Source organism: Ciconia boyciana, chromosome 5 (genome assembly GCF_034638445.1).
Source record: "Ciconia boyciana chromosome 5, ASM3463844v1, whole genome shotgun sequence".
In the NCBI taxonomy this organism is placed as follows: domain Eukaryota; kingdom Metazoa; phylum Chordata; class Aves; order Ciconiiformes; family Ciconiidae; genus Ciconia; species Ciconia boyciana.
Window position 1 is genome coordinate 71,021,745 of NC_132938.1, and position 24,639 is coordinate 71,046,383.

Sequence of the window (24,639 nt, forward strand, 5' to 3'; positions counted from 1 at the left end):
GTTTTATGTATGAAATTTAGGTGCTTCATATCACCTCATCAGATCTGTTAAACCCAGTAAAGTTTAGCAGTTCAGATCTCAAAGCAGAAAAGGCTTTTGTAGCGTATCATTTTGGTTTTATGTAGGTAGACTTGCATTCCAAGTCTGTACTAAGCCATACCTTAATATTGTGCTGAGTAGCCCTAATCTGTTTGCCATGTAAATCTTAAGTCAGTTTTTTACTTGCTTTGTTGATGGTGAGGTATAATTTGTGGTGTTGTAGTTGTATACCAGAGCACATACGCATGTATGTATAATGCTGAAACTTTGTCTTGCCTTTTGCGCTAAGTGGATCTACATATTCTACCTACTGAGTTATAAACACAAATTAATAATTGCACGCATTATTATTACATTTAATAATATGACTATATATGTAGACATGCTTGACTACTAATTTCAATTTCAGGCATTTGGTGTGAACTGCTATATGAGATCTTACTGTGATAAATTTTCAAAGCTGTTTGAGAAGTCAGAAAATCCTTTTTCTTCAAAATATTTTTCTTCTAAATCACAATCTGACAGTGTTGAACTTTCTGTAGAACATTTTTTGAAGTGAGGGGAACAAAATAATTTATTTTGTGTATGTCTGTATAAACATATATACAAATATAAATGTGTGTATATGTGTACACACACACACACACATATAAATATATGTTATATATAAACCTTACATTCTGGACAGTCAAGGAGCCACCTGGGGAGTCAACAGTCCTGTGATGTTGACAGGAGACCAAGGGAGCTGGTTTAATTGCCCAGGGCTACTTAAAGTTAACACTACCTTAGCAATTCTAATTGTAGGATTTGATTACTTTTCGGGGGGGGGGGCGGCAGGAGAGCTATTGAGAAACTGGAAACAATTTCATTATTCTGTACCAGTTTAAATTCTGCTGTCATATGCTCAGCCTGTGAATGTACCTGGGTGATTTAATTTGCTCAGTTTTTGTTAGCTGTTAGCATGTATAAATTTTGAAGTAAAATGAAGTAAAAAGCCCAGACTCTGGCTCAGCTCCATGTCTGTATTCCTTGTGACTGCTTTCTACAGGTGTTCACGAGATCAAGTAGTTTAATTTCTGCCAGCCCTCATAAAAGCCTCAGCTCTGAGTCGGAGGGAGAGCGACAGTTCAATCTCAATGACAATGGCATTCCAACAGCAACTCAAGCTTTAATGACAATGTATCGGCGGAGGTCACCTGAGGAGTTCAACCCCAAGCTGGTAAAATACACCTCGGAGTGCTGTACCTGACTGAAAAAGTTGTTAAATTATGTTTTCTTCAAAATATATTTTTCTTACCCAGAAGAGTTTCATTCTGCCACAGATAGTTAAGAGTATATTTCACAGAAATAACGTGTTGAATATCCTGTCGTTTTACCAATACAAACAACTTCACTACATAAAAAAGCAAAGTTGGATGTAAATCAAGGAGAGGTTGTGTGCCTGCTCTTCAGTACAACTGCTTCAACAATATTCTTTTAACAGCAAGGTCTACTGGGATAGAAACTAAGAAATGGGAGGAGGCAGCCCATTAAGAGGAGAATTGGACTGTAGCCAAGTTATTTCTTGCTCACTTGGACAGTTAGGACATTGCAGGCTTTTTAGCACTTAGCATTTCAGTGGGGCAGAGTGTTAGAAAGAGAAGCTGCATCTTTATGCCTGCCATTCTTTGCTTTTAGGCTAAAGAGTTTTTGAAGGAACAGGCCTGGAAGATTCACTTTGCTGAATATGGCCAAGGAGTCTGTATGTATCGTACAGAGAAAACCAGAGACCTTGTGCTGAAAGGCATTCCAGAAAGCATGAGAGGGGAACTTTGGCTACTATTTTCAGGTAGGTATTAATTTGAACATGATGGTGGGATATAAGCAAAAGCATGAGGGAAGAAAGAATTTCAAAGATGTTTAAATGTGCAGATAATAAGCGTCTAAAAATATTTGGAGCAAGTAAGGCTGTGATTGTTAGCAGGCACCAGACTGGTTTAGACAAGAGTTCTGTTTAGACCAGTAAATACCTGCTCTCAAACAGGCTCAAATAATTAGGGAAGAATACAAAAAAGCAGAATGCACACTCTCTTACCAGAAGCCAGCAGTCTAGGGGCTTCTGGATGTTCACCAACCACCAGCAGGCCTAATTTTCATTTGTTTAATCATTTCTGAATCCAGTTAAGCTTTTGGCCTTCACAGCGCAAGTTGTTGCAAAGAATTCCAAAGTTTAAGCATGTTGCATGGAACCACTATCTTTTTTTTTTTTTTTTTTTAATAATAAAAAGTTACTTTATCATTTTATTAGGTACTCCCAGTATATGAAAAATGTTCAGAAAATATTTCTGTCCATCTTCTGTGCCATCAAGGATTCTCTAGATCTGTGTCCCCTTAGGCTTTTTTTCAAAGTTGAAGAACTTTATTCTATTACCAGTTATATGGAAATCAGTCCATACTTCAGGCTTTCTTCATAACCTTTCACTTGCAGTATGCCTTCTCTAGCTCTGCCCCTCCCTGAGATAGTTACCACAGCTACCCACACCATTTAGGATATGAGCACACTAGGGGTTTATTATGATGACCTAATGATGCTTTCTGGTTTGTTTTCTATTTCTTCCCTAATAATGCTTAATCTTGTACATCATCTCTTTGCTGCTAAGCATTAAACAAATATTTTCAGAAAATATACACAGGAATGCACAGTTCTGTCCTGTGTCTGATTAATAGCTAGTTTGGACCAATTTTCATGGTGTATGTATAATTAGTATTTTCCATGTGCATTAATTTGTGCTACTGACACTTGATTTCTTTTGTTGCTGAGATTTTCATTTCCAGAGAAGTTTTAAACTCAGCAGTGGAATCTCATAGCAATTCTGTGAGCATGTGATAGTATCCCTAATACAGGCTAAGCGCCCTGCCCAAGGTGACAGAGTCATTTTCAGAAGCAGGAATAGAGCTCAGGAATTCCTGTCTCTTGCTTTTGGCTGAGATATCATACTTTCGGCAACCAAGCTTTAATCTACTCCCTCCTCAGGGCAAGTAGCTTTGTCAGAGGCATGTTTTGAGTTATTTAGAGTAATCAAACCCACAGCCAGCTGCAGAGAGAGCTCATGATACCATGTGACTGCACAGCTGGTTTGTTCTTCATGCCTCCTGTTTCATTCTGGCTGAAAGAGAGAGAGGCTTTATCTTTTTTTTAATCACTTTTACAAAAATAACATTTCATATTTTCTTTCAAAGTGCTTGTTGGTGACATTCAAGATGAAAGGGTAGCAGAAGATCATCGTGTTGGGATACTGTATCTGCTAACCTTTGCTTTTTTTTCTGTTTTTTGTACTGTTCTCCCACTCCCAGGAGCCATTAATGAAATGGCCACTCATCCTGGCTATTATGAGGACCTAGTGGAGAAATCAATGGGGAAGTATAACCTTGCTACAGAAGAGATAGAGAGGGATCTGCACCGCTCCCTTCCAGAACACCCTGCATTCCAGAATGAGATGGGTATTGCTGCTCTAAGGAGAGTCTTGACAGCTTATGCTTTTAGAAATCCAAACATAGGATATTGTCAGGTAATTGAAATACCTTGGCACTCCTTCAATTTCTGGAATTCCAGTTCTTTCCTTATACTCCTATTTCTTCAGTCATGTACACAAGTATTTGGCTGTGTAAAGTACACAGATACATGTATAATGCTGTGAGGTAAAGCCTCAGTGCTGCAGAATTACAGTAATGCTGAAGTCAGAGGGATTTGACACAAGGACCTACACCAACAGAAGAATTAGCAGTGCATGCGGAGAGATGTCCATAGCTTTCTGTAAGCATATTTTCTGCCCATAAATCTAGAGACTGGACAGAGGATAACAGAGCTGTCCTGAAGTGCATCTACAGAAAATGACAAATGGACCCTGAAGAAAGGTTCTTTTCTTTTAAGCAGAAAAAAACCTTTAATTCTTCAGCCTTAAATTTTTACCTACTTATTCAATGTATTAGTTGTAATAACCCTCTAGAACCTCCTTTACATTTTTCAATGATGCCATTCAATCATTCAAAACAAAACTTAAAAAAACAAACAAACAAAAAAAACCCCCAAAACCAAAAAAAATAAATCAGTGTAGAAGATATCTTATCACTGTGCATCATAACCATGTATCAGTAGAGTTAATGCTGACCAGTGCATGGTTTTGGAGTTCCTATGCCTGTGATTCAGGTCACTTTAGTTTCTGGTCCCAAATCATTCTTTCTTACTATGTGACTTTGACTTATCACCTGGGCCGTTTTTTTGCCTTCCTACCTATTTTTGCAAAAAGGAAACTTGAATTCATGAGTATTAGGAAGCCTGATTAATGTCTGACTGTTAAGATTCCTAGATACAGCACGAGTAAGTGAAAGTGCAAGCAACTCTAACAGATACCATCATAAATTATTTAATAACAAATATAATACTAAGCAATAGCTACAATAACTCTTTGTAGCTTTTCCTCTGTTTTTTAACAGAGGAACAGTAGAAAGACACTGTGATTCTGGTTCCTAAAGCTGTCACAATAATTGTTAATAGTCTTGGGACTTGGTCCATAGCATTCAGAATGCTGATTCACAGTTACTTCAGTGCGTGAATTCTCACTGTATTTCATACATGGTAGACAAGATAAAAAGGAATAGCATAGACTTTGACAGAGTTGTAACATTGTTCTGAGTTTCAGTTGAAACCTTAGTTGCCGTTTCAAACAGGTAATGATCAAGCTGGAGTCTTAAAATGTTACAGGATCTGAAATGAGCAGCTAATTCCTTAGGAGGCAAACTGAGAAGAAAATGGTACCAAAATACTTCATTTCTTCAGACTAACAGAGGTCTAGTCAAAGACTGTAAGCAAACAATTCAGAGGTCATTGTACAGTGCTGTGATACTTGAAATGGAGTGAAACAGGCCATAAAAAACTGTCATGTACACAGTCAAACATGGAGAGTGAGCAACAGCAAGAGACTTTTGTTTGACTATGCTCTGGTTGTTCGTGACTGACACTATTACAGGCATTTGCCTCAGCTCACAGATGCTGTGTCTTGACCTTTTCACAGGAGCAGAAGGCATGGGGAGTGCAGACTGCCTCTGCAAGGAGTGGTACAGCAGCGGCCATCATTAGCGCTGTAGGAGGCATTTTGTCTGCATCAGAGCCAGATTCCCCAAGAGCACCTGTTGGCAGAATATCAGTAGCAGTGTAACTGGGTGCTTGCAGACCTGAGTAGGCCCTTGATTATGAAAAGAAATCTTGATATTTTTTTTTCTGTAAAAAAAAAAAAAAAACTGGCAATTTTTTGTGGTTTATTTGAGGTTTTCTTAACCTTCCTTTGAGCACTGGGAAAACACTGCCTGCTGTTTTTACAGGAAAATACTTGAACAGTTTGGGATCTGCAGGGGGAGATGTAGCTAATTTCCTAACCATAGTAACCACTTATCTGCCCAGTTATTGTGCTAGATATTGAAGAAAGGGGTCTAGCAATTTATATTTCTCTTTCTTTTAGGCTATGAATATTGTCACTTCAGTACTCCTCCTTTATGCAAAAGAGGAGGAAGCTTTCTGGCTGCTAGTGGCTCTGTGTGAACGTATGCTACCTGACTACTACAACACAAGAGTTGTTGGTATGTTATGGGGAAATTTTCTAAAATGACAGTACAAAAATTAACCAAATTAATTGGTACTGTTTGTATTGAAACAAGCATATGTGTAGATGTATGTGTGGCATAGATACAACTGTGAATGCTAGTGGCAAGACAGCTTGCTCAGGAGCAGAGAAGCAATTCCCTAAACAGACACTGTGATAGTTAATCACAGTTAGTTAATCACAGTATTAGTTAATAGTTAATAGTTTTTCACTTTTCACTTTAGATGGCATTCTAAAGTGGCTTAAACAAAGTAAATAAAAAAGAGATGGGAGGCTAAAATTTGAATTTTAGATGATCCAGTTATCTAATTAAGGTAAGGTGGAAACAGGACCTTTTGGCAATTTGCAGTAGAAGTCTTTGTGCCTGTTTACCTCTGATTTGAAAGGGCACAAGTATCTGAAAGCTATTGTTGTCAGATGACAGTTTCCTTGTGTATGTGGAAGTGAATGGCTCTTCAGTTTATCATGGAAGCTGTCTTTACTGTAGCTCACAAATGCTGGAGATACTCATTCAGCCATAGAAATGATTCTTCCTGGCCTGCTTAAGACACTGATGTTATGGCATAGATATGTATAACACAGGGTTCTCTTGAAATAAATCTGACCCTCACAGACAGTCACCCTGGCCTCCTCCAACAGGTGATGCTGAGAAGTCTTATCCTAATTAGTAATGGTAAGTACTAAGCCATCATATAACTTCTGTAGGTGCTAGATAAAACTGACCCTTTCTTAGCTTTTATGAAGTGTATAATTAAAACAAAATAAGCTTATTACAGTTCAATTTATATGTACAGCTCAGTAGTGGAATAGAATCTGTTATTTATCTGAAAGTGAGAAAATGTGTGTAAGCATCATGTAGAATATTCTTAGGTTTTGTATTTATATATATATATAGAGAGAATATATGTATATATTTTTTTTCTCCCCTAAATGGTGATGTGGTCAGTTGCTCCAGAATTAATGGACATCCAACCTTATTTATTTTCAACAGGAGCATTGGTGGATCAGGGTGTCTTTGAGGAGTTGGCTCGTGACTATGTTCCACAGCTTTATGACTGCATGCAGGACTTGGGTGTAATATCCACCATTTCCCTGTCCTGGTTCCTCACTCTTTTCCTCAGTGTAATGCCATTTGAAAGTGCAGTGGTGGTTGTGGATTGTTTCTTCTGTGAAGGAATAAAGGTGATATTTCAATTAGCACTCGCTGTCCTCGATGCTAATGTAGACAAGCTGCTTAACTGTAAAGATGATGGAGAAGCCATGACAGTCTTGGGAAGGTATTTATTACAGAAAATAAAGTATCTTCATTTTATTTTTCTTTTTGCTTACTTTTATGGTTTCTGTTCTTTTATGTTGAAATACTCAATTTAAACTAGTACAATATATGTAAATCTTCTACACGCTTATAGTCTCCTTTCACCCATATAAGGTACTCTTTATGTTATCTTAAAATAATGTTAAGTGACCAAAAAGATATAAATTCTTCTTTCAAGACATTCAAATAAACTTCCCAAACCTGATTATAGAAATTTATTTTGATTGATTATATGGGTTTTGTTGCCTCATCTTTTAAATGCTGCTAAGAAAAAGCCTTGATCAAGGGAAATTGTTTTGGGAATGAACTAAGCAGAACTCAGAATAATTAGGTAGGCTCTTGAATGAATAGATTTCAGTGAAACAGGAGGCTGATAAATAGACTGGATAGAGTCATTTAATACAAACTAATACTGCTGAGTGTAACCTCCGATTTCCTCGTGTTTGATGGTAGTGTTTAGTTTTCAAGATGCTGCTGAAACTTTGGAATTTTTTTTCCTAGTAAGTTTCATTAGTATAGCCTTACCGAAGTCTGTTTTTAATGTATTTGGGATTAAAGAAGACTGTGTTTATGTTTTCTCTGAAGTAAGCCCCAGTGCTTGCTGAGGATTTAAGTGTTCTCCAGCTGCAAGGTAGAAGACAGATGATCTACTGCAGCTGCACTGGTGGGAGGAACAAGCCCTTAAAGCCCCTTGCAGCGAGGTTAGGCAGTAGTAGGATGGGAGGGTATGTAGACTGAAGCACACTGACCTTTGTTTCCATGGTGTCATAATTTCCTTAGCATATTTAAATAGTCAGAAGCAACAAATCTGTTTAGTAAGCCACTTGTTTGTAACTAGCTATATTTGAGCTATTTCTTGATAAGGATAATGAATTACCAGGGTTACCTTAGCTCTCTTTAAGAAAAAGCAGTGTTAGGATTTGTCAAATTACTGATGTTAAAAATCATGTAGTTTATTAGTAGAGAGTGGCTTGATCATTTTTACATTTAATGATCTATATGTAACCCTTATTCTATTAACCCTCAGAAGGGAGGGGGGTATAAATGAATCTTGGGTTTCTTATTTCTTTTTTTTTCCCCCACCAGATACTTGGACAGCGTAACTAATAAGGACAGTACTCTTCCACCCATTCCTCATCTTCACTCACTGCTCAGTGATGATGTAGAGCCTTATCCTGAGGTGGATATCTTCAGACTAATCAGGTCTTCCTATGAGGTAGGATAGGATTTCTTAACAGGAACTTGCCAACCCACACTAGTTCTGCTTTACAGAGGAATTTGATACTGTATAGTTTGGCTGTGCTTGGAACTGAAAGAACATAAAAGAAATACAGACTCATCTCAGAAGTGTGAACTGGGGCAGGGGAGAGGGGTTAGTCTTTCTTTTTCTTTTAACCAGAACTTTTAATTGGAGCTGTTTTGTATGGAAGCCTGCAGCATCAAAGGAGAGCAGTCCACAACCAAAAAGTGATTTACAAACAAAAGGCTGAACTCATAATTCCAAAAAGGTTAATTCTCAGCTAAGCTTTTTCATGCTTTTCCAAGCTGAAATATTAGCGAAATCCATATGATTTCAGAAGACCTTTCTATTATCAGTGGAATTTTGTTTCTTTTACCTTGGCATGGGCCGCTAGCTTCTGTATTATCACCAAAGCTAAAAAAAAAAATCTCAAGTGAAAGGAGCTGGTAATAACTAATATCAGTAAAGCACAGAACAAAGCCTGCAAAAACCCTAAAATTTGCAAACCAGTGTCATTGTCCTTAAATTTTAAAAATAAGCCATCAGTTATAATACCCCTGATGATTACACTGGTATATTAATTTTTTATAAAAATTAAAGAATAACTTTAAAGAGTTATTTTCCTTAATTTCCTTTTTTCCTTCCATTGACATGCAGGGTAAATTAGTATTTTTACTTCAAGATGTAGGTTCACACTTGGCAATTTGACAGCTGTTTCAGAGGCACTTCCTATGTCCCTAAAACCTTCTCGCTTTAATACCATGATATCCATTTAACAAGGAATTAGGTAGTCCTTAGTGTATTCTATGCTGAAGGGCAAACGGAATCAAGTTAGATGTATAGTTCTTCACACAATGTTAGAATGGGGAGAAGGACGCTTATGTGAAATTCTGTTTCCCTTGTATTTGTCTGATTTCCTCATCATGAAGACAGCTTGCATGGGCTTAACTGCTTTTAGATTAATAACCTGACTCCATGCAGAGCCAGTCTGTCTTTTTGGGGCTTATGCAGCACAGAACCTTGTAGCTCCTTCTAGATAAATAACCAGCTGTACTCCAGTATAATTAGGCAAAACAAATAGCATGGGGAGTGAAGAACTGTGAGGAAAGCAGGAGTTGGTTGCAAAGAGAGAATTAGTTTCGGGAGAGTCATTGTTGTTGGTTGATTTGATTATTAAAAAAACCCCAACAATTCAGCAGTAAACTATCAAGATAAACTTCAAGGCATCTGTTACTCAATGACTGTTACATTCCTCAATTAGTTGTGTGCAGTCAGGGCTGGGAACTCACTGTTAGCTTTGTTGCAGCTACAAAGATCAAAATATCAAGTAAGCGAGCATATCTTTGCTATTTTTAGAATTTAAGCTGTTAAAGGTACTTGTAGGGTAACCATCTATGCTTAATCTTCTAGACATTTATTGTTTTAAAAAAAAATGTTTTTTCTTGGAGTCCTTTGTCCTACCTCAAACACACACACAGCACTCCCAAGGGGGGGGAAACCTTGTCCCTTGCAGACTGTCCTATGATATTTGTCATGGGAGCGTGATGAGCCTGAGAACTTGGTGGAGGTGTAGCACTGGCGAAAGCACAATATTTGGATTGTTTTATGAAGAGCTACTTTCCATCATGCTCTGATCCTGTCCAGCTCTTAGGTAATCATGTCAGATGCATATATGAGAAGTCTCCAGTGAAAGCTGAAGTGATGCAGAGGAATTTTTTGGTAACTAAGTGGTTAGTACCCCTCTCTGTGATGATATTGAACTGACTTTCTACTTTTAAAAGAGAAACATTCTTGAAATAAGGGAATGTACATAACAAGTAAATTTTACCCTGCCAGTAATTTTTTCATTTACTGAAAATACTTTTTAGTAAGAAATCTGTTATCTTTTCATTCAATTTTGCAATTAATTCAGAAGCTATAGAGCCTGGTGTTATCATAATTACAATAGAAGTGACTGAAATAATGCATAATCACTACAGCTTTAAAAGCTGGTGTGTAGCTCACTAGCCGTCAATGGAGTTTAGACTCAGATATTAAGAGCTGTTATGTGCTTAACTCCTTTGATGTGTGTGTTAGTTAATTTGGAAGAACAATAGGCCTTAAACACTGAAGCTACATCTATAGTAGTATCTGGATCTTGGCCATTTTAACTAAACAACTGACACTCAAAGGTCTCTGCTGTTGAAAGGTTTGATACGGTTTTGACCTAGAACAAGTGACACTCTTCCCACAATTCCTTGTATGGTCTGAAAGTTAACATGGGCAAGGGACCATTCCCAGAAGGTAATTGCATGCAGCCTTCCTTTTCTGTAGGCTTACATGAGTTTTAGTTGTATGGATGTGAACAGACCATCTCATTTGGCTTGCAGACCAGAGAATAAGCCCTGATTACTGGAATAGATGTGGCCTCAGAGCCACAAAAGACGTCTCTTTTCAAGGTTTTGTGACTTCTGTGATGCTTGATATTCATGGATGTTTATCTAGATTCCATTTTTTCAAAAGACTTCTTTATCTGCAAAATGCTTCAAGTACATGAAACATCTTTTTACTCCCCAGGTACATGACAAAGGTGCACAGCTTTACAAACAAACGCAGCTTTAGCATTAATTTGATCACACAAGAATGTGCTAGCAAATTATGATCTCCTTATGTAGATGCACTTGCACTAGAAATATAAATCCATCCTGTATGAAAGCATATCTTGCCACCCCCTTTTAGTTTTACATGTGGCATACTTGATGTCTAGCATTATTGTTCCTGCTGGTCATCTGTGCATTTCTAAGTATGTTACAAGTGTTTTCTTGATGGCAAAAAACTTCTACTTATAGTTCACAAAAAGAAATCTTAGGGATTAGGCATTTCTTTACATACAAAAACATGGAATATTATTCCTAATAGGTTTTCCCCTAGGATGCTTCTGCAGTATATGCAGGAGCTCCCTGAGACCCTTATGTGTGTTGTGGCAAAAAAATGAAAATAAGACTTCGGCACTTTAGAGAATCTTCTTCCTAATGGAAGTTGCATTCTTGATGCTTTGTTTCAGATCCTCATGAATGTAAGGACTGCTGTACTGTCTCAGCCGTTAGAGATCCAGTTAGTCTAAATATTTTCTCTCTCTGTAGCAATTAAGAGATATTCCAGGACAAGTTGAAATAAAACCCTGCAGGAGAAGTTGTGAAACAATCTATTCATAGAGATTTGCCAAGCAAGAAATTTCTAATTTCTAAAGATTATGGTTTGAAATGTGAGGAGTTGTAACTTGATAAAGACCTTTCAAATTAAATGAAAATAGGTTATTGGGAAAAATAAAATCTAGTGATACATTCCTAAAGTCTTTGTAACTTTGTAATGTGTTAGAAAAATGCCTTAACAGCAATTTTTTTTAAATATACCATTTGTGGTATATCGCATAATTAAATTAATTTCTGAAATACATTAAAGGCAAGCTAAGTATTCCAAATATTAATACATAGACTGTCCTGTACTTCTTTTTCTCTTTTAAGAAATTTGGAAGTATCCGAGCAGATTTAATTGAACAAATGAGATTCAAACAAAGGCTGAAAGTTATCCAAACCCTTGAAGATACTACAAAGCGCAATGTGGTAAGTACTGAAATAATGTTCCTTGCAAAGGACAGTCAGTTTCTGAAATTTAAATTAGCTTTTCAATGAGACATGGATTTCAAATCTGTAACTGTTAATGTTATGTTTCAAAAGGTGCGAACTATTGTGACAGAGACATCTTTTACTATTGATGAGCTGGAGGAACTGTATGCTCTTTTCAAGGTAAAGCTAAGTGAAGATAAGATCATGTGCCTGCAGGAAATGCAAACTTTTATTTTTGATATGGGACTGTGTCTCTTCTAAAGACCAGGTTGAGGTTGTGAGTTAATTACTATAAGGTATCTTAATACAAACTTGAATTAGCTGCTGTATTGTTGAATATACAAAAAAACCCCAACCAGTTGTTAAAAGTTCAGGAAATAAGTAATTCACTAAATGATTTGTCCACAGAAAAAATGAATATACTGATGAAAACTATTATAATGAAAAAGTGAATAGATAGAGGCTTTTGATCAGTCTTTAGAAACTTACTCTCTACGTGACCCAAGTTTTGGAATTCAGCACAGAAATACCTTTATTCTATTATCTCAGACAGTTAATACTTCCATATCACAATAGCTGACTTTTGTCATTGTTAATGCTTTGATGTATACTGTATTACATGGAAATTTAGTGTCACGAAGAGATGTGTCTTTGTAAGTTGATTGTACAGCAATACCATTAGATCCACAAATTTAAAGGTGAGCAGTTAAAATGCTTTAGCTTCACCTTCATGCACAGTGTCTTAAAACAAGATACTTTCTTCCTCTGTTTTGTTATAACACGGATTTTTTGGTATACCATGAAGAATTTCTTTCCATTCAATTTCCCATCTATAATGTCAGGTCTTACAGTTGCCCAAATCCTGCAGTGGCTTCTTTCAGTCTTCCATGGAATCAGTGAGACCAAGTGAGACAGTCCAACCCTGGTTGATCACTAGTGTTAGTGCTACTGTGCAGTGCTAGTGCACTAGTGCTAGTGCTACTTTATTTTTTATACTGTGCAGTTCAACAAAAAATATTTCAAATAAACAGCTATTTTCATATGCTCTGAAATGAAAGATTTTATGAGAGTCCCCTTTCTGACTTGACTGTGTGGTGAGGTTGAAGGCAGTGACTAAGCACAACAAGCCTGTGTATATATGCAAGTCACAGCTGCTTACTGCTCTGTTCAAAACAGGTATTTCATGTTACATCTGCCTGGGAGGCAGAAAAAGTTTTGCTTCATCTTTTTTTGTAGAGGGATATCTTTTTGTGCTGGTTAGAGGAGAAACCTCTTGCAGAAGTGCAAGGGCTAGGTAGATGGAAATACATCTGCTAGTCTTGTGTTGTTTTAAGAATGTGTGTATATGAGCTGTTTGGATTTTTTTTTTTAACATCGATTGTGATGAGTTGTTTACAGAGGTGATGACAATCTCACAGCATTTGCCTTCTATTCAGGCAGAACATCTGACTAGCTGCTACTGGGGAGGAAACAGCAATGCTATTGACCGGCATGATCCCAGCCTGCCTTATCTGGAGCAGTATCGTATTGACTTTGAGCAGTTCAAGGGGATGTTCGCTCTCCTGTTTCCTTGGGCATGTGGAACTCATTCAGATGTATTAGCTGCGCGCTTATTCAGGCTTCTTGATGAAAATGGAGACTTGCTCATCAACTTCCGTGAATTCGTCTCTGGGCTAAGTAAGGAGAATTCACAGCACTCTCAAAATAATCTGACCAAAATGGTTTGTTTCTAGGACTGGGGATCCAGTCCTTCAGAAACACAGATGTTATATTAGCTATCAGATAATGAGTTTGAGTTTGATGTATGCCAATTTGCATAAGTCACCTTTGTTTTAAGAGCTGTTCATGCTACTGTTTAGTTCATTTTGTCATGCCTGTGACAGTGGTTCCCACTGGGGTTTAGGCTGGTCTCAGTAGGTGCATCTACATTAGCCAGTGGATCACACTGGGAGAAGGACCACACATGAACTACACGTTCATTAGGGTCTGAGGATTTCCCTGATGGCTAACTCTCAACACAAAAATGACCTGCGACTTGTGTGCTTAATGGTGTGATTACTTCTAATCAAAGTATCTCCTTTGGGAAAGTCTTTTGTATGTTCTTCTGTAGTATTCCTCTCTCAGTGACACTGCACTGTTATCTGCTCCTTAAACTTCCCCTGAAAGTTGGGAATTTAGACCTTTTGTCAGTGTTTCCAGCTCTGGAAAGGGGAGAGAGGCAGCATTTGCTCCCTTGGTTGTTCAGGAAGAAGACTTTTGAGAAATTTATGTGCACATATAAGGGGCAGGGGAAGGATAGAGTGAGGATGCTAGTTTTGCTTGCTCTTGAATAAAAGTGCTTCTGTTGAAGTTTGCTGACACTTCACGTACATGTGTCCCTGTGTGAGGGGAAGGTATCATACCTCACAGTATATGCAGTGAGAGGTACTACCTATATTACTTCTGAAATCAATAACTAGGACTGCAGACTGAGAGAGAGAGCAGGATGGAAGTCACCTGAGAAGGAGAAAGTGGAGGTACAGGTCAGATAGGGAGGTTAAATGTCGTTAATGGAGGTGATGGCCCATGCAAGTCTTGAAGAAGCAAGATTTCAAGACACGAAAGTCAATATTGCAACAAAGGGAATGTGCAAGCCCCAGGATTAACATGAAGAAGCAAAGATGAGGCAGGAGCTGGCCACACCTTTTTTGGATGTAACAGGAATTACTCCCTGTAAGTGACTAACATCTCACCCTCTATCATGTTATTTCATGGCAACCTGACGTTTCCTTCAGCTTTACATTTTGATCCTTTTTGAGAGAAAAAAGGTTTCCCAATCTGGCTTTCAGCAACTCTTTGTAACAGTATTTTTAAGCATTAGGGCTCCAAATGCAGCCTTGCATTAAAACCTCTGTACAGCAATGGTAACACCTGTTCTCTCACAGGTGCAAAATAGCTATCTGACAGTAAAACTGATTGCACACCTCCCCTTCACACCACCCAAAAACCCAGTGCTTCCTATGATGCAGTTCTGAATTGTATTTGAGGGACTGTTTGCCAGGTAACACTTAATGGCCTTTTGAGACATGACCCATGGATTAACTACTCTTGCTGCTTACAGGATGCCGTTAATAACAATCAACCAGTTATTAGTTGAGACAGCATTTTTTTTAGAACGAATATTGAGTAATAAGAACAAGGAACAGCATTGAGCACTGTGAACAGAAATGAATGTAAAATGCACAAATGTGGCTATAAGCCAACGTGACTGAACTAAAATCTTCAATGGGTTGAACAGTCAAAACTGCTCATTCGGCAAAACCACATTTTTTTTCAGAAACAAAGCCCCAGTGTGGCATAGCTTGAAAACATTTTTTTTTTTTTAAGTCAACCCCCCCAACCCCTTTTTTGTTTAAGAAGCACATTGTTGCGGTTTATCCCCAGCCGACAACTAAGCCCCACACAGCCGCTCACCCCCCCCCCCCCCCCCCCCCGGTGGGATCTGGGAGAGAATCAGAAGAGTAAAAGGAGAAAACTTGTGGGTTGAGATAAAGACAGTTTAATGGGTAAAGCAAAAGCCACGCATACAAGCAAAGCAAAACAAGGAATTCATTCCCTCCTTCCCATGGGCAGGCAGGTGTTCAGCCATCTCCAGGAACACAGGGCTCCATCATGTATAATGGTTACTTGGGAAGACAAACGCCATCACTCCAAATGTCCCCCCCTTCCTCCTTCTTCCCCCAGTTTCTATACTGAGCATGACGCCATATGGTATGGAATAGCCCTTTGGCCAGTTTGGATCAACTGTCTTGGCTGTGTCCCCTTCCAGCTTCTTGTGCACCTGGCAGAGCACGGGAAGCTGAAAAGTCCTTGACCAGTGCAGCAACAACTAAAACATCCCTGTGTTATCAACACTGTTTTCAGCACAAATCCAAAACATAGCCCCATACCAGCCACTATAAAGAAAATTAACTCTATCTCAGCTGAAACCAGGACACACATGAATGGTAACAAAGACAACACAGTCAACAAAAACAACATGGGATTTGTTTGAGCATATTTCACCATGCCCCAGGACTTTTGAAAATTCCACAAAGAACAGCTGCTTCAGTCTGCCTCACCAACCCAATATGCCTTGGCTAAGAAAATCTCCTAAATGAGGAATATCTTCTGTTGGAGCAAGACTCATCTGTTCAACAGGGGACTGTCGCCTTTTCCTTGTGGCTGTCCCAGAAAGCATGTTCAGAATGTGGGCATTCTGGAGGTGACCTGTGGGCACCATCCTCTCTCTTCTTACTGTGTCCAAACAGCAGTATTGGACTCTGACCCTGGTTACTCAAGTCTGTCTTTCCAAAAGGAAGCATCCTATTCAAGTACTTCTTAGGCATGGCCCATCGCAGAGGGTGCTTGTTGACAGCTCAAGCAGCCATGGCACCTGAAGCATTTCTGTTTCACAACTCTGTCTTTCAATGGCCTTATTCCATGTAGCCATAAGGATTTGTTCCCTTGAAGCCTCTTTGATGCCACTGACTCCTTCTAGGAGCTCCATGAAGAGGAGGTAAAAAGGGGTGCTGTGTGTCCCAGCATGGGCTCATGGCCCTTTCTTCTGTTTCAGCATGAAATCCTTGGGATATGAGAGCACTGTAAATGCAACTGGGAATCTCCGTTTCCTTTTCATAGCCCCTGTGGCAAACAGCTCAAGAACCTCCTACTTCAGGTGCCTCTAGGGCCTCGGCTGGGCAAAGATGGAACAACCTGGCATATTCTTCTCTACACTTACTCTGTGTCATGTTACTGCAGTTCAAATAAAGGAGTGATCTTTATTAGTTTGCTCTAGGAGTTGTGCTGCTCTGAAGGGGTTGTCAGCCTTGGTTATGAGCTGTTTGGGGTATTCACCCATGAAGAAGCTCACCTGCACCCCCATACCACACTGGATTATAGCATGTCAGTTGTTGACTCAGGATCCCAGTAAGCTAGAGAGATTTCCATATAGACTCAAAGTGGCCCCCTGCCTCCCATCATGTTTTTTCAGTACTCCCTTCTCAGAGCATGCAGCTCTTCCACCTCTCCAGTGACTGCTGGTGACTGCAGCACTCACCACAGCCTTGTGCAAAAGTTGGCACCATGAAAAGTGTGTGTCTCAAGGAGTACCTGAGTGTATATATTTTTTTAAAAAAAAACAGTTTTTCTCCAAGCACAGGTTGCAGGAGGATGTTCAGAAAGCAGAGTGTTAACTTCGCCACTCCTCCACTCCTTTCAGGGAGCTAAATGCTGTACATACACTCCGCACCCCTCCACCTGTGTTCAAGAGAAGGGCAACTGAAGCCAACACTTCTATGCTGTCACTAAGTTTTATATTAACAGAATAAAGTTCTAACCTGTTTAATTACTTTTTTAATGGCCTCAAAGAAGACAGGGGGAAAACTGTGCACATATGACATTATGCCCAGAAAAGACTTGACACCTGCACAGTGTTGACAGAAGGAGAATAGTCAGAAAGGGGGCTCAGTGAAGGTTGTTCCTAGTCATGCCATGAACAGGGTTGTGGTGGTCAAGCCCTGCAAGAGGTAAGAGCAGGTGTGTGTGAGGACATTGGTCGCAGTGTGAAGGTAACAGCTTTCACTGTTGCTGTTTCAGGTAGAAAGATTCAAAGGGTGTAGTCATGCTTTCTTCCAAGCACAGTTTCTTCTTTCACCACAAAGTAAACTTAAAACTTCTGGATAAAAACTGGCAATGCATTGTCTGAGACTCGTACTGCAAAAAGACAAGACTTGTTGAAAGTTGAAGGTTTTAAGACTTGTGACTCCAGAGTGCCAGACTCCAGAAAGCATTATCTGCACAGTGCGGTACACTAGATAGGAACATAAGGAGGTTTTGTGCTTAAAAAGGACCAGGTGGAAAGCAAAATGGCTAATGTAGATGTACTTAATTCTTTGGCCTAACATCTGTCTTTATTGTAGTCTTAAGCTTTATAGTAGACTGTGATGATTAGTATTTGCCAAACCACACTTTGCAGTTTGCATAGCAGAGGTAAGTTGACATGGTAGCCTGTAAGGTAAAATAAATCTCTGCTTAACCTAATTAATGAAGGTTAATTCATTTGTTTATAAATTACATGTCATAACAAGTAAGATTTATTAAGAAGTCTGACTATCGGTTATTTCAGTACTTTAACTAAAATTCATTTAATTAATTGGAAGGAGGGGCTACAATAGACCGCTTGGATTTCATACAGCTAATTGTACTGTAGACCAGAAAGGAATAGGGGTTGAGGTGGGTAAATGACTAGAAAGTATTGCCTGAACATCAGTTTAGCCCGTGGCTAAGCTGTGATAAATGCTGTTTACTTGAATTTCTCTCTCTTTTTTTGGTAAATACCTTATTGTTCAAAATCATGTGATGTTGTTATTGGATCCTCAGATCAGAAAGTTTGAAGTCCACACAAAAAGGTCATCTTAATTTTCAGCTGGAGGCCTTTCTGAGTGGTAATGTGATGATCATAGATTATTTTTGAGCGTTATAAAATAGACAGTTAATGAAGGACCCAAGGTTGAAGTACAAAACTCGGGGTAAGGTGGTCTGTGTTCTCTTGCTATGTCTACTGCAGATTGTATGATCTTAGACATCAAGTGATTGCCTTATGATCTCAGGCTGTAAAGGGAGTACAGTGCTTTCCAGAGTAAATGCAGCAGCTTCTAAAACAAAATATTGTAGCAATAATAAATAGAATGGCATTGAATGCTGAGTATTAACATACTGTATATAATGCTGTTTAGGTGCAGCATGCCATGGAGATCTTACAGAGAAGCTGAAGCTACTGTATAAAATGCATGTTTTGCCTGGTAAGTAGATGATGATAAAATAGCTGTTGTCTTGTTGAGAACAGAAATTTGGAGCAGAGTTGTTTATGACTAGCTTTCCCAATTAAAAATTAATTTGTGGGAATTATTGTAGCTGTTTATGCAGCAGTAAAATAAGAGAGCTTCTACCATAACCAGACATGGATTTCAAAAGTCTGAAAGCACCCATGCAGCCCTCTATTGCTCTGGCCACAAACAGGCCGTTTATATGTGTCTCTTGCCTGTTTAGCTGGGGTTGGTGACTTCCCCCATGCATAACAAATACAATATTCTTCAGCATTTGTTACCATAATGCACTTTATTTAACAGTGAAACTAGCTTAAAATTTTCCTGCATGCCCTGGCTACTCGTTTCTGCCCTCAGGCTTTCTTCTTGGTTTCCCCTCTGGGCTGATACAACTGTTTGCAGAGGGAAGCTCCAGATCGTTTCATAGATGTGTTTTCCAGGGAGCTGTACAAACTATTGGACTCGGCTAAGTGAGGAAGGCAATTTAGGGTGGAGAGGGGTTGGAAACATCTCAAAACAGTTTTGCCCCTGAAGAAAATGATGTCCTGGAACTATATCCTCTCTGGCTTGTCACATGTGTGCCATAAAGAACCGATTGCTGTCCTTACTGAATCTACGATTTAAGTATGTTGCAACTGTGTGGGTAGTTTAGTTCTTGTGCACATTTACATCCTCTGGTAAAGATACCTAAAAGCTTTGAGAGGACCTTCACCTTCATGTGCTTTGACCCTGTGTCCCTGATTGCTCCCAGCTGGCTTTGCTGGAGCTAGGCTTGAGTGATTTACTAATTTAACTGGAAAAAAATACAATTTTATTGAACTGTAACAGAAGAGATCCATTTTTAAGAATGCAGCTTCTGGTATTCGGGGACTGGTAAGCTCATACCAAATCATGATAGACTGTTTCCAGCTAGGAAAGGGTTCATACCATGCTTAGGACACACTGAGCTGCACAGAGGAAAGTAATGGAAGCAGACATGGGAAGATGGGCAAGCCAGCCTCTGAAGGCAAACAGCTACTTGTTAGTCGGACCGTATTGGATATCGGGGAGGAGACAGTACAGGTCCAGCTGTTCATCTCCTGTGAGCTGTAAAGAGATGATTCCTAACCCATCACATCCTCACATTTTTACTTCTAGAAACCAACATTCTAAATGTATCAATGTAAATACATTCTAATTTTTAATGAAAGAGTGCAATTTTTAATGAAAGAATTTTATTGTATTGCTTAGATCCATCCCCTGAGCAAGAAGAGCCAGACTCTGCTTTTGAAGCTACTCAGTACTTTTTTGAAGATATCACACCAGAATGTACACACGGTAGGCATCTTTTGTCTCAGGCATGAAAAGATGAGGTAATGCATTTCAAACCACATGTCTTTTTAGGAAGCTACTTTTTTATTGGATTAAACTTCGTAAGTGAAGTATCCTCTGTAAAAAGAAGTATGTAGTCTTCGTATATATTTTGATATCCTTAGAGGTGCAGGCGTGTGTACACTGAGAACTCCTCTGGATTGTGCATTGCAGAAGTACTCTCAGAATAACGTCATCAGTGTGTTACAATAGAAGTAATTTTGTGATAAGTGCAGCATATATGCCTTGGTGGAGAACACAAGTAAATATATTGGCTTTCAAGATATATTTGGATCAGACCTTAAAATATTCAAAAAAAACTGAAGCCAAAAGATATATCAAATTGTAGTTCAGCAGTTTAAAATCTTTTCGTGCCCTAATGAGAACCTGGGTCTCATTGCTGTTGTCTTAAATGGCATTCTCTTTCTTGAGATATTTGATGTTAAGTTTCTCTCTGATTCAAGAAAAATATTGCCCATCCTTTAGATTACAGGGGAAGGAAGGTGGTTTGAAAACACAGATAAGAATTAATAGACTAGAGATGGCAATTTTAAGTTCTGATAGACAAAAGAAGATGTACTAATATAATCACCAAACATATATCATGCTAGAAGCTGTTTGTGTTGTGGTAACAGAGGCTAATCATTGTACTACACAAACAAAGCCTAAGATGGTCCCTGTCTTAGTATTTGTATTATTAATTATATGGAATTTGTCAACAGATTTAAGAATAAGCAAAAATCATCATTTAGTCCTATCCTTTTTACTCTGCATTTTCTGCAGTGTAAACATTTTCTTTATTTTGCACTGTACACATGAAAAGTATGTATATATCTAATACCACACTGATCTCTCTCTCCCCCCACCCCTCCCCTTCCTAGTTGTTGGCCTAGACAGCAGGAACAAACAAGGAGTAGACGATGGGTTTGTTACAGTGAGTCTGAAAACAGACAAAGGTATGTAGGGTGTCTCCATTTGAATTACATCTTTCATTTCTTGTAAAGATGCTCCATTTGAAATTGGAAAAAAAAAAGTATTAATTTAAGGTTTCTTCATGGACTTTTCCTGCATCTTTGGGTAATTTTTTGACAATAGGTAAGAAGAGCTCACAAGAGAATCGAAATTATCTGAGAATGTGGAGCCAAGAAAATAAATCCAAAGCAAAAAACACAAAGGACTTGCCCAAACTGAATCAGGTACTTCTGCTGACACTTACTTATTTTTCATTAACTTTAAACTTTCTTCACATACCTATAAATATTCAATACATTAACACTGAATAAAGGTTTTATTTTGAGGCAGATACTTTTTTACCAGAGCAGCAGTCAGCTGATTACAGAAGTTAGTTGTTTTCAACATACTGTAACTGCCATTCAGCTCCCAAAACATCCTAAAAATGAGATACACACATATAGGAATGATACATATTATTTTGATCTCTAGACAAAGGGTGAGATGACACTGAATATCACCAGCTAGCTCATAATGTCCGATACACATTACCTGAAAGAAGCATTTTATGTTTTGTAATTTATACTGTCAGTCTCATTCCCCGTGGATCCATAGCTGCTAAGGAGGAGGAGACCCATTGGGACAGCTGTTTCCTCCAGACCATACAGGGAAGGTATATTCCCTGTAGAACAATGCTTCTTACTTAAGGTAGCCCTAAGCAAATCTTCCTATTTAATTCCTGAGTTTTGAATTCCAAAAGGCTCGCATCCAACTAAGTTACCACTGTCAATTAAAAGAGTACTGCAGGTATCTTATTTCATTTTTCATTACTTCTCATTAGTTTTATCAGACCCCTAGTTATACTTCACGTTATTCCTACAAGAAAATCCACCAGAATGAACGCTAAGTGTCTCACTGCTCACCCTCTGTTGCCCTTCTGTGGCTGCAGAGAAATAAATTTGTCATATGTTGGAAGAAACATCCAAAGGTTTATTCTAAATAGCTCAGACAGAGGCAACACGTCTGGCTGCCCAGCCATAGAAAATGCTTTCTAGACTGCACCTAGATTATTTCCAATTTCAGTTTAATCACATAAACTATTGTGTTGTACCTCCATTCCAGACTTTTTAACCTGATTTAGTAGATCTCAATCTGATTTGCTTCCTGCTCTCTCATGTTTCCTCCCTCTGTGTTTAGGGACAGTTCATTGAACTGTGCAAGACAATGTACAATATGTTCAGTGAAGACCCCAATGAACAAGATCTGTACCATGCTACCGCTGCTGTGACAAGCTTGCTTTTGGAGATAGGTGAGGTTGGTAAGCTCTTCAGTGTGCAGCCCACAAAAGAGACAGACAGCAGCAGTAACAATTGCAGCAAAACTGTTCAGAGCGAGCTGTTCCAGAAGAAGGAGCACCAGCAGTACCCCCTCGAACAGCACAAGCCATTCCAAAGCAGCCTCGTCACCAACGATGAGGAGGCCGTCTGCACCGACAGCACCCTGGGCATGCAGATGGAAGACATTAAGCTCGAAGACTCTTCTCCCAGGGACAATGGAGCCTGTTCTTCCATGCTCATTTCCGATGACGATACAAAAGATGATAGTTCGATGTCCTCCTACTCGGTACTAAGTGCAGGTTCACACGAAGAAGAAAAGCTGCACTGCGAGGACATCGGTGAAGACACCGTTTTGGTACGGAGCAACCACACCACTTCTCTTCGTAGAAGCACTAGCATTGACAGAGACTGGGCCATTACCTTTGAACAATTTTTAGCCTCCCTTTTGACTGAGCCAGCGCTGGTTAGGTACTTTGACAAGCCTGTGTCCATGATGGCTAGGATTACTAATGCTAAAAACATAAGGATGATGGGTAAACCAATAACTTCGGCCATTGACTATGAAATCTCTACTATGTCGGGATAAAAGGCAGTCGGGTTTTTTATTTATTTTTTTTATCCTGTATTTATTAGTACCTGGCACAGGCCCTGGTATTTTCAAAACATGATTGTTTTCACTAATGTGAAAATGTTGGGGTGCAAACTTAACTATCTTGAAGTATAATCACTCTTTTTGTGGGAAATGTTACACAAATGCAAATTTTATTCAAAATACAGAAAAAAAATAAGTTGTCAGTGAAGTGTGTGTATTATTAACCTTGCTGTCAATATAAAATGGTAAAGATTAGTTCTTAATTTCTAAATGTAAACTTAATGCCGATATTTATGTGCATTTTTAAAATAGACATATATAGAGATCTGATTCTTGGGAAAAAAATGAACAAAACAGGAAGTACCTAAAATTTAAAGGGACACTGTCAACCTGAATAGGACCTCAGGTGAAATTAAGTTCCAGGCACCATCCCTGAAGGATAATTTTATTTCATATAACTTTTTTTTCAAAGAGGATAATGGGTTTTAACATATGCTTCAATTTTATGTTTTTTTAATATATGAAAGATCACTTCAGTGACACCTGCCTGGCTCCTAACTTCCTCTGCCTGAGACTGGTACACTCGAATAAAAGTGAGAAGTCCATCCCAAGCCTAGCTGGCACATCAGGCAAGTGTGGTTACACGTGATGATTTCTGCTCCGACAGAAGGTAGAGCCCATTTGCCTTCCCCTGGGTTCAGCGGCCTCTGGCTGCACCAAACCCAGCAGAGAGAAAGCCCTTTCCCAGCTGTGGCCACCAAGGGAGGATCTCCAGCATGACCCTGCCTGGAGCTGTATTCCTAACCAGTGGACTTGGAAGCTTTGCTGGTGTCTCCAAAGACAGTGTTATGCAGGTGCCAGAACAGATTGGTAGAGTCCCTTTTTAAAAATTGAAAGCTGTTTTTAAAAGTTAAAAAATATATATATATATACTTCTAAGGCTGGATCTGCAGCATATATAGCTTAGCTCTTAAAACTAACCTTTACCACCAACCTATTATATCCTTGTTAGATTAAGAAAATAAAAACCTGTATTGCATAAGTCTTCATTTACAACAGTGTAAAGTAGCAGTAATGAAAAAAATCTGCGAGATAATGTAACTGAATGTTTAAGTCTTATTGAGAACACTGTCACTTTATATAAAATGAATAGTATCCTGTATTAACTTACTGAATAATATGTTAAAATGAAAACTGGAGCACCTGCACTTTGAATCCTTGCTTCTTTTATACAGATCTTCAGGATTTTTTTTTAAATTTTGTTAGCTGTTTTTTAATTCATATTTGTTCAGTTCAGGATCATGCCTACATGCCTAATCTTTATTTGCTGTTTTGAGAATATTTTCTGTATAATACTGTTGATTTTTTTTATACTCCTGTATATTGCATCCATGTAACTTGCAGATTTTTTAGCAGAAGCTATGTTTAATTCTTTTGTTTTAAAAGAATGCTTTTAAACTGTCAGATTAAGTGGTTTTTAACCACGAATAGGTAATGTGAACAAATAAAGTACACTCTGCACAGATTCAATTTTTAACTATTAAAGTCATGCTAGAGGGAAAAGTAGGTGATTGTGTTTTATTACACAGACAAATGACTTTGGATCTTCAACACCAGGTTTCGGAACAAAAACATTTGTTGTGTCCATGCCTGGTTTTGTTTAACACTTGAATGTGTTTAATTCCATCTGCAACAAGCAACCCATGCAAGCTTCTCTCACGCTACCCAA

General features: G+C 38.6%; 1 protein-coding gene across 1 annotated transcript in view; it reads left to right on the forward strand.

Moving 5' to 3' along the window:
- TBC1D9 (TBC1 domain family member 9) overlaps positions 1–24,435 on the forward strand; it is a 54,842-nt gene extending 30,407 nt beyond the window's left edge. Inside the window, exons 8-21 of the mRNA XM_072861493.1 lie at positions 1,088–1,258; positions 1,717–1,867; positions 3,373–3,587; positions 5,535–5,652; positions 6,667–6,952; positions 8,077–8,206; positions 11,734–11,832; positions 11,947–12,015; positions 13,272–13,512; positions 18,591–18,656; positions 19,911–19,997; positions 20,912–20,986; positions 21,126–21,226; positions 22,179–24,435. Coding sequence (XP_072717594.1) covers positions 1,088–1,258; positions 1,717–1,867; positions 3,373–3,587; positions 5,535–5,652; positions 6,667–6,952; positions 8,077–8,206; positions 11,734–11,832; positions 11,947–12,015; positions 13,272–13,512; positions 18,591–18,656; positions 19,911–19,997; positions 20,912–20,986; positions 21,126–21,226; positions 22,179–22,904 — 2,535 coding nt within the window. The 3' untranslated portion in view covers positions 22,905–24,435. The remainder of the gene's footprint in view (positions 1–1,087; positions 1,259–1,716; positions 1,868–3,372; positions 3,588–5,534; positions 5,653–6,666; positions 6,953–8,076; positions 8,207–11,733; positions 11,833–11,946; positions 12,016–13,271; positions 13,513–18,590; positions 18,657–19,910; positions 19,998–20,911; positions 20,987–21,125; positions 21,227–22,178) is intronic.
- The last annotated feature ends 204 nt before the right edge of the window (positions 24,436–24,639 follow it).